We start from the raw sequence: 10,233 nt of genomic DNA, 5'->3' as shown, positions 1-10,233 counted from the left end.
TCAAGAGGCTTTTTCCAACCAGAGGCCTCTCCTCCATAGCCTGAAGGCTCGGCCAGTTCCCACGAAGTTTGCTGGGAACGCAAGGCTGTCACTGATATTCGTGGCACCAAGACTTGTGCGCAGGTTGCACACATTGGCCACTGTCTGTGCCACGTGCAATGACGCCGCCTGAGGCGCGCACACCGCACGCGCGCCCGCGCGCCCGCGCAACGGCTTGGCTAGCCTGTAACGGCTAGGCCTGGCTCTGCGTTCCTGGCTTGGCTTGGCTTTCCTCGCTTGGCTCGGCCTTAATCGCTTTGCCCGTGTTTCTCGCTTGGATTGACGTTTCCTCCATCGCGTTCCTTTGCTGGGCTTGACCTTTTCGCTGCTGGGCTTGGCATTCCCTTGGCTGGGTTGGGTGTTTCCTTTGGGCGGGGCGGGACGGGGGTTGGCCCTTCGGGGGGGGGGCGGGGCGTGGGATCACCCCGGGTGGGTGTGGGCTTTCCCCGGCTGGGTGTGGGTTTTCCGGGGTGGGGTGGGCCGGGCTCCCCTGCTGGGGTTGGCAAGTTTGGGCTGGGATTGACCTTTCTCTTCAAACAGATCAGAAACCCAGAATTTCCTGCTAGTTGGTGAAACTGGTTGGTAGAGGCGATGTGCTCGCGACTACCGGCCTCCCCTGGCTGTTCAAAGCAGATGGTGGCTGAGGTTTCTTCAATACCTGCTGCCTCAGCTGTGAAGAAGCCATTTGGTCTCAGGAGCAAGATGGGCAAGTGGTGCCACCACTACTTCCCCTGCTGCATGGGGAGCGGCAAGAGCAACGTGGGCACTTCTGGAGACCAGGACGACTCCGCTATGAAGACGCACAGGAGCAAGATGGCCAAGTGGTGCTCCCACTGCTTCCCCTGCTGCAGGGGGAGTGACGAGAGCATTGTGGGCCCTTCTGGAGACCAGGAGGACTCCGCTATGAAGACGCACAGGAGCAAGATGGCCAAGTGGTGCTGCCACTGCTTCCCCCGCTGCAAGGGGCACGGGGAGAGCAACGTGGAAGCTTGGGAAGACTATGACGACAGCGCCTTCATGGAGCCCAGGTACCACGTCCCCAGCTGCAAGGGGCGCGGGGAGAGCAACGTGGAAGCTTGGGAAGACTATGACGACAGCGCCTTCATGGAGCCCAGGTATCACGTCCGTGGAGAAGATCTGGACAAGCTCCACAGAGCTGCCTGGTGGGGTAAAGTCCCCAGAAAGGATCTCATCGTCATGCTCAGGGACACTGACGTGAACAAGACGGACAAACAAAAGAGGTAACCGGGCCTGGGCTGGGAGGAGGTGGGACGTGGGGGGATGATGGGGACATACCCTCCTGGCGGGATCGGGGTCCTGGCTTTCTGTTCCTCCGCAGGCCCCACACCACCCTGGGTGTGGAAACCTCAGAGAGGTCAGGGCACAGGCCCTTTATGAACAACAACACAGAAACAAAACTTTAGCTGATTTCCTATCCGATTATAATTTCCCTTATAGAGCACTAATAGACTGTATGAAAGTGATTTAACTCGCAAAATCAAGTCGATGCAGCAGATTATTTTTAATGTACACATTTTAAAACAATGTTCTATACATTATAGAAAGGTGTATATTGAGAACTAAGTCCCATAATATATCAACTTCTGGGCTAAATATTTTTCAAATAAAATCCAATATGGATTTGATATCAATGTACCCTATGTAAATATGTCCTTTACTGAGGAACCTTACAAGGAAACTGAAATGGGAAGATGGTTTGTGTCCTTGAATAGGAAGATTCGTTTTTCTTAAGATGTGAGCTTTTTCTGTGTTTATCACTTTTACGTAAGCCAAATAAAAATAGCAAAGTTTTAGCATTTTTACACTGCACATCCTGTATTTTATTGCTATAATAAGTTAATTTTTAGTAACAGAATGGAAAAAGACTTGCTTTTCCAGATATCAAAATGTGATGTGCTATTTCCACAAATTGTTTACTAACAACTGAAAAATATCAATGAATAGAACAGAATAAGAAATCCGGAAATACCCAAATATATGTAAGAATTTAGCACTTGATAATGGCGATGTTTCATATTGATAAAGCAAGATTAATCATTAATAAATGAAATGCATGCTGTTTGGAGAAAACTAGCTAGATTTTTATGTCACAAAAGTAAGTTCCTGGAGTATAGATTAAAGTTTTTAAATATACAAAAGGAGAAAAGTACCAGAAGAAAACACAAAAGCCTATTTATATATGCAACTATTTATTTATTTACTTATTTTTCTGGGACAAAATCTCACTCTGTTGCCCAGGCTGGAGTTCAGTGGCGCAATATCAGCTCACTACAACCTCCGCCTCCCGGGTTCGAGCAATTCTCTGCCTCAGCCTATTGAGTAGCTAGGATTACAGGTGCCCGCCACCACACCTGGCTAATTTTTTGTATTTTCAATAGAGGCAGGATTTCACCATCTTGGCCAGGTTGGTCTTGAACTCCTATCCTTGTGATCCACCCGCCTCAGCCTCCCAAAGTGCTGAGACTACAAGCCTGAGCCACTGAACCAAGCATATATATGCAGATATAATAAAATAAGCTCAATTTAAGATTGGGCAAGGTACTTTTTTGCATATCTACCAGTGACCTGTGCACATAGGAAAACGTAGTGTTCCTGGCAAGAGAAGGAATTTAAGTTAGAAGAGGAACGAAATACTGTTTTCTATTTAAGTTAGAAGAGGAATGAAAGGTCGGCCGCGGTGTCTCACGCCTGTAATCCCAGCACTTTGGGAGGCCAAGGCAGGTGGATAACGAGGTCAAGAATTTGAGACTAGCCTGGCCAGCATGGTGAAACCCCATCTCTACTAAAAAATACAAAAAATTAGCCAGTCATGGTGGCATGCACCTGTAATCCCAGCTACTCAGGAGGCTGAGGCAGGAGAATTGCTTGAACCAGGGAGGTGGAGGTTGCAGTGAACTGAGATTGCACCACTACACTCCAGCCTGGATCATGGAATGAGACTTCATCTCAAAAATAAATAAATTAATTAATAATAAAAATAAATAAATAAAGGAATGAAATACTGTCTTCTATCCACAAAGTTTGTGAGGGTGAAGAACAGTGGTACTTATGTAGTTGCTGAAAGTTTAAGCTGCTGCAACTTTTCTAACACACTTCGATGATAAGAACCACATGTTAAAAATGTGTATGCCTTTTACCTATCAACTCTATTGTACTGAAATGTCTATATGAAATAGACACATATGTTTTTCTTAGTATTGCTTAAAATAGCAGTGTATTGAGAAGAGCTCACATAAAGATTTTATGAAAAACTTTCAGTGCATCCATAGGATGGAATAACATGTAACCATTGAAGGTGTCAGTAGATACAGAGATATGTTGACGTGCAAAGATGTGCTTTGCTATATCAAGTGAGGAAAAAATCAGTTTGTTATACACCTACACAAACAGAATCTGCTCTTGTGTTACCTGAAAACATGTAGAAAACATAATCAAACTTATTTCTGGGGATTTGTAAGTGAAGTTCTTCCCTTTCTCTTATCTGTGATTTCTGCAATGAATATCTGAAAAGTTTTAGTTAAATTTCACTAGTAATGAAATAATCCTTGGGAAGAGAAGGAATGTGCTACTTGCATAGATACAAATAATTTCTCACATTTTATTATTTATTTTTATTCCTGTGGATAGCTATCTTCTGTGAACTTTTACCCTCTTGAGAAGTAGAAGGTTTCTGTTTACCTGTTCCCGTAGATTTTATTGTATATACATTTTATTATAAAATTATCTTTTCATTATATATAAACATGTGTAAAAGGTATATATTATTTTATTTTAGTTATATATTTATGAAAACTAAAATAGCAAATATAAATGACCATTACTATTGTAAATGTATTGCTCTACTCAACAGGAGCATTCTTTAAAAATATTGAACTCCCAAGCTGTGTTTATGCATTCTTTCAATCCGTTTAGTCATCAAACATAAGCCAGACACCTATTATGTGGAAGGCATATTCTACCATCTCCCAGGATCCTTCCGTCTTTGAAAACTTCATATTTACCTGCTGGGCCTGAGCAAGTTGAGAGATTTAAAATTGGGGCATTAGGAGGTAATCTCAATTGAAACTTTTCTTCCCTCCTTTCAAACAAAAGCATTTCTGAAGGTAGACAATAGCAAAAGATAACCCTCAACTACCCTTCTGAAAATGTATAAGTCTTGGGTAAAGACTGTTTTAGTACTTTTAAGAACTAAAATGTGGTACACAAACAGCATGGAATACTATGCAGTCATAAAAGAAAGAACGAGAGCATGTCCTTTGCAGGGACATGGATGGTGTTGAAGGCCATTATCCTTAGCAATCTAATACAGGAACAGAAAACCAAATACCGCACGGTCTCACTTATAGGTGGGAGCTAAATGATGAGAATGCACAGACACCTAGAGGGAAGCGACACACACTGGGGCCTATCAGAGGGTGGAGGGTGGGAGGAGGGAAAGAAGCAGGAAATAGAACTAATGGGTACTGGGCTTAACACCTGGGTATTGAAATAATTTGTACAACCAACCCCCTTGACATGTTTTTACCTATGTAACAAACCTGCACATCCTGCACCTGTACCCCTGAAAGTAAACGTTGAAAAAAAGCTCCACAAATAGTTTCATAAATTCATTTTAAAAGGAGAAGAATTATAACAGTCTTAAATCCTATGAATGATTGGAAATATCTAATGTACATACATTGTATAAATCTAAGTATTGATAAAAATGAGCCCATGCCATTCATTTGAATTTCAAGCTTTCTTTGGCTTAAAGTTTTTGAAAACCAAAGTAAGAAATAGATTATTTTAGAAATTTGTTTGTGTTTTCACCTCAGCCTTCTTATTCCATACTTCTTTTAAGAACTAAAATTTATCTAAGTGCTAGTCATCAGACTGGAACTGCCCCAGACGTGTTATATTGTAACATATTTTACTTAATGTAAGGCACCAGGGATTGTATGATGCCCCATTATTGTATATCTCAATAAGAGAATTATTTAAATGCTGCCAATTATAGTTATAGTAAATCATGAATTATAAGTGGTATTTCAGTGTGAGAAATGGTGAAACATAGAGACAATGATCATCTTAGAATCACTAAAATACATCGTTACCTGTAATCTTTAAAACATACCTGAAAGTGTAGGTATAATTGTATCATCTCACTGAATTCAAATGTTGTCTTTAGTGGTATTAGTAAAAATTATAATATCTTACAATTACTGAGCTGTTATTTGTGTTAGGAACTATTCTATATCTTTCGTGTAGAGTCTTATTTAAGCATTACTGTGGTTTCCTCTGAGAAATCGACTCTTTTCATTCCCATTTTATTGATGAGGAAATTGAGAGCCAAAAAAGGTAAGCAACAGCTGGGAAGCATCAGAGCTTCAAGTAGGATTCCAGCCCACGTTGAATGCCATTCAAGGGCTCTGCTCTTCCTATTCAAATAGGCTGCTCTTTCATTCATACAGTGAGTCATGAGGTAATAAGTAGTGTGCTTTCTTCAAAGGGAAAATAAGTTTGTTTTGAAGGCAGAGTAATAGCAGGCTATTCTGTGTTTGCTATTGCATGAATCATTGATGTAGCTGTAGATCGTGCACTACAATTTCCTAAAAAGTCTTCTCACTCTCATAGGACTGCTCTACATCTGGCCTCTGCCAATGGGAATTCAGAAATAGTAAAACTCCTGCTGGACAGACGATGTCAACTTGATGTCCTTGACAACAAAAAGAGGACAGCTCTGATCAAGGTATGCAGTAGTCAACTATATCAGCATGAGATGGCTTTGATTTCAATACATAGCATAAAAATGAGTTTTCTCATTTAAATGGAACTAGTTGGTGAAAGCTGTGGAATGTTAGTTTTAATTCTCAGGACTTATAATTTATTTTTGGTATAATACTGACAGGCTGTACAATGCCAAGAAGATGAATGTGCATTAATGTTGCTGGAACATGGCACTGATCCAAATATTCCAGATGAGTATGGAAATACTGCTCTACACTATGCTATCTACAATGAAGATAAATTAATGGCGAAAGCACTGCTCTTATACGGTGCTGATATTGAATCAAAAAACAAGGTATAGGTCTACCAATTTCATCTTCAAAATACCGAAATGCATTCATTTTAACGTTGACCTGGGTAAGGGCCAGTTTTCCATATTTGGAAGCTCAAGCATAACCTGAATGAAAATATTTTGAAATGAGTTAATTGTCTAAGACTTTATTTTAAATATTGTTACTTTTAAAGAAGCATTTGAGGGTACAGTGTTTTTTTTTTTTTTTAATGCTCTTGTGGTTTATGTTTTTTTAAAAAACACTGAATTTGTAAAAGGTAATACTTTGTTTTTTTTCATGCCAGGTTTTTTTTTCCCCTAATAAATGTAAAATGACAAAATTTGCCCTGGAAATAGGTTTTACATTAAAACTCCAAGAAAACTCTAACACAGTTCAGTGAATAGTAATCCTGCCCCTTTGGCAAGTTCCCAAAAAAACAAAACAAAACAAAAAACAGTAATAGATAGGAGGTGATGGATTTCTCAGTGACAAGTCTTTTTCTCAGTGACAAGTCTTAAGATATTTCTGATTGCACATGAGGCAGAAGCGGAAAGGGAAAAAGACAGCAATCAGAAATATCAAGGCCAATTTGGAAATTAGGTAATGGAGGGAAAGACCATGAAGAGGTTTTCTGTGTGTGTGTGTCTCTGCACGTGTGTGTGTGTGTTGCTGTTGATCATTCATTTGTTTCCTTTGTATGGTGAGACAAGGTTCTTTTCAATTTTAGAGAATGACAGTTTTCAGTTTGGGAGAGGGAGTTAGTGGGTTGTAAACTGCTTAGAGATCAATTTCAGGAAGCCTCTGAGGATCCAGATAGGCAGTGAATAGGTGGTAATGTAGTGGGAAACACTTGAGCAGAGGGAACGACAAGTAATTAACTGACTTAGTGTCCTATTCTGGTAAAAATGGCCAATTGGAGTCTCAACTCTGCTTTCAACTCTAGAATATCTTGATGGGAAGGTGGGTGATAAGGGGCTTATAAGGAACAAGATCAGGTTGGATTTTGAGTTTACTAGACCTTGTTCTACTCTTACCGGGGAAAATTATGTGATGTTTTCAGCAAATGAGTCTCTCTCCTACTCTTTCCTCTTTTTGGCCAAATCCTCAAATGATAAAGGGAATTGGTTATGTGGATGAGCGCTGAGACTGAAGTAATCATCTATTGCACTAGCTTCCAGCTAGAGTTGTGCATTCCAGTTACCTCAGGAAAATTTTTAAATAATCCACAAGTCTAGGCTTTCCCCTGAAGATTTTGATAGAGTAAGTCTAATATGTACATTTAAAAATGTTTCCTTGAAGCCAGGCGTGGTGTTGCATGGCTGTAGTCCCAGCTGCTGGAGAGTCTGAGGTGGGAGGATTGCTTGAGCTCAGGAGTTCGAGTCTAGCCTGGTCAACATAATGAGACCCTGACTCTAACAACAACAACAACAACAACAACAAATTTCTCAAAATCTGGATACACTTCTGCTTAAGAACCATGAATACATAAGTGTAATATGTAAATTCTTATGTCTCAGAAACTTAAGATATTTCTAGAAGAGTTGGAGTTGGATATGTGCTAATTCCTTTAAATCTTTCCTTTCCAATAACATTAATCTAACTTTTTGTTTGTTTGTTTTTGAGATGGGGTCTCAATCTGTTCCCCAGGCTGTAGTGCAGTGGTGTGATCACAGCTTACCACAGCCTTGACCTCCCCAAGCTCAGGTGGTTCTCCAATCTCAGTTTTTGTTGTTGTTGTTGTTGTTTGTTTGTTTGTTTGTTTAGTAGACACGAGGTTAATGCCATGTTTTTCAGGCTGACCTTGAACTCCTGGGCTCAAGTGAATCACCCACCTCAGCCTCCCAAAATGCTAGGATTACAGGTGTGAGCCACCATTCCTGGCCAAGTCTGACTTTTATATGTGGATGAGACATTAAAATGAATATTATTGGCACTATCAGCTTACGGAATAATACCTTTTCCTTTATACCTCCAGTTATTCCCTGCCATTCAGAAGGTCTTTAGAAATTTGCAGTGAGTAGTCTTTCATTAAGTAGAGAATGGCCCTCTCAGGATTTTGTGTCTCTTTGTTCAGATATTCAAGTGCTTAGGTCAGTAAGTCATTGTTAAGAGCAGAGTTTTCTCAATTAGAATTGTAGCAAATTCTAAACCTTTTTTTTAATCAATTGAAGCTGTATTGTGGACTATCCATTATGCCTCTTATGGTTGCAGAGCTTTGACATAATCAAGATGACAGGTTTAAACACTAAAAACCATGGAGTTATTAAGAATACAGACGGGAATTCTGTTAGTTTCAGTAATCCTATGAACTGATGATTTAGTTAACAATCTGGAAAAAGTAAATACAAATAGATTTTAAATGAATGAATGGAAAAATTCTTCAAATGGGCAGTAGGAGTATTAATAGCAATTTTTATTGCACATTGGAGCTTGAACTTTTGGTAAAACATGTGAAACTTAAGAAATATTTTACATTCAAATTCTTGCTTTATACACAAGAATTTTGTCTTAGGGTTGGATAATATAGAGATAAAAGATACATCCCCTGCCCTCAAGAAGCTCTTTGTTTAAATGGGAAAAAAAATCATCATCCAAAAGTGCCATGCCAAATGCTGGGTTAGAAGCAAAGAGTCTTGGAAGCAGTAAATGTTGAAAGTGAGGTTTTTTTGTTTTTTTTGTTTGTTTGTTTGTTTGTTTGTTTGTTTGAGACGGAGTCTCGCTCTGTCACCCAGGCTGGAGTGCAGTGGCCGGATCTCAGCTCACTGCAAGCTCCGCCTCCCGGGTTCACGCCATTCTCCTGCCTCAGCCTCCCGAGTAGCTGGGACTACAGGCGCCCGCCACCTCGCCCGGCTAGTTTTTTGTATTTTTTAGTAGAGACGGGGTTTCACCGTGTTAACCAGGATGGTCTTGATCTCCCGACCTTGTGATCCGCCCGTCTCGGCCTCCCAAAGTGCTGGGATTACATGCTTGAGCCACCGTGCCCGGCCGAAAGTGAGTTTTTGAGATGATCAGAGTTGATGTGGTCAGGCAGCGAAGGGGTGTTTCCAAGGGAAGCAGCAGCATGTGGGAAAGCACAGAAGAGTGAGATGGAAGCAGCTACATTTGATTTACTTTCTGTGAGTGTAAGTCCATGGGATCTTATATAAAGTTTCCATTTCAGCTGAGAAATACATAATTTTTTGAATTACATATTGTTTTTGTTTTATATTGTTTTACAGCATGGCCTCACACCACTTTTGCTTGGCGTACATGGACAAAAACAGCAAGTGGTGAAATTTTTAATCAAGAAAAAAGCTAATTTAAGTGCACGTGACAGATGTGGAAGGTATAGTTATTTCTTTTAATCTGTGTGTTGTTCGAGATTGATAGCAGTCACTCAAGTCATAAATAATAAATTAGTAAGATTAAATTATACTTATTGGGACATAGTGATGAGTATCAACACAAATCAGTTAAGTAGAAAAACAATTATTTGGACTGGGCAACATGAAGAACAGTTTTAGTAGGATTCATCTTCTCTTATTGTATTGACTGATGTTATTTGTTGTATGATGTTTTTGGTTAGATGATATTAGGTTAGCTAAAGGGATTTCATGTTAATTTTATGAAATGTGAACTTTAGCTTTTAGTTTACTTTATGACCCAGTATTGAACTTCTTAACCTTTTCTAGTAGTTTTTAACCTCTGTGTCGTATATGCTTTTCTGCTAAATATGCTGCATGAAACATAAATAGGAGTTGAAAATCCTTTTTTCTATTCAATGACTCTGCTTTAAGTTGCCTTGTTTGAAGAATATTAATGTTAGCTTATCCCTACTTGACAATTAATTGCTATTCCCACATACTGTGGGTCCAACAGCTTTTCCTTTTTTATTTCCAGTGTATTTTGATGGTTTTATTTTTAACTGGTGTGGAGAGAGGGAGTGAAGATAGTTTTTAGTGGATACACTTTTCCTTTAATGAAGGCAAGCCGTAGGTGGGTGATAAAGAGAAAAGAGCTAGGCTTTGGATTCACACAAGACTGGGTTTAATCCCTAGCTTTCTTACTTGGTGTGTGACCTTGGGAATCTTATTTACCACCAAAAGTGTTGTCATATATGAAAAGTAGGAGAATATATCCTTCAAATTGATTGTGC

General features: G+C 39.8%; 1 protein-coding gene across 2 annotated transcripts in view; it reads left to right on the top strand.

The window, feature by feature from the left end:
* Positions 1 to 672: 672 nt before the first annotated feature.
* Positions 673 to 10,233, top strand: part of LOC135965523 (POTE ankyrin domain family member G-like) — a 30,121-nt gene continuing 20,560 nt past the window's right edge. The window contains exons 1-5 of one of the 2 annotated variants that reach the window (XM_065522597.1): positions 673 to 909; positions 1,090 to 1,280; positions 5,674 to 5,788; positions 5,948 to 6,121; positions 9,317 to 9,423. In XM_065522597.1, the coding sequence (XP_065378669.1) occupies positions 673 to 909; positions 1,090 to 1,280; positions 5,674 to 5,788; positions 5,948 to 6,121; positions 9,317 to 9,423 (824 nt within the window). Of the gene's footprint in view, positions 1,068 to 1,089; positions 1,281 to 5,673; positions 5,789 to 5,947; positions 6,122 to 9,316; positions 9,424 to 10,233 lie in introns of both variants that reach the window. The other variant, XM_065522596.1, reaches the window with a different exon arrangement.

This window comes from Macaca fascicularis, chromosome 10, assembly GCF_037993035.2.
Source record: "Macaca fascicularis isolate 582-1 chromosome 10, T2T-MFA8v1.1".
Taxonomy (NCBI): domain Eukaryota; kingdom Metazoa; phylum Chordata; class Mammalia; order Primates; family Cercopithecidae; genus Macaca; species Macaca fascicularis.
The sequence above is the reverse complement of the archived record's forward strand: the minus strand, read 5'-3'. Positions and strand labels throughout refer to the sequence as shown.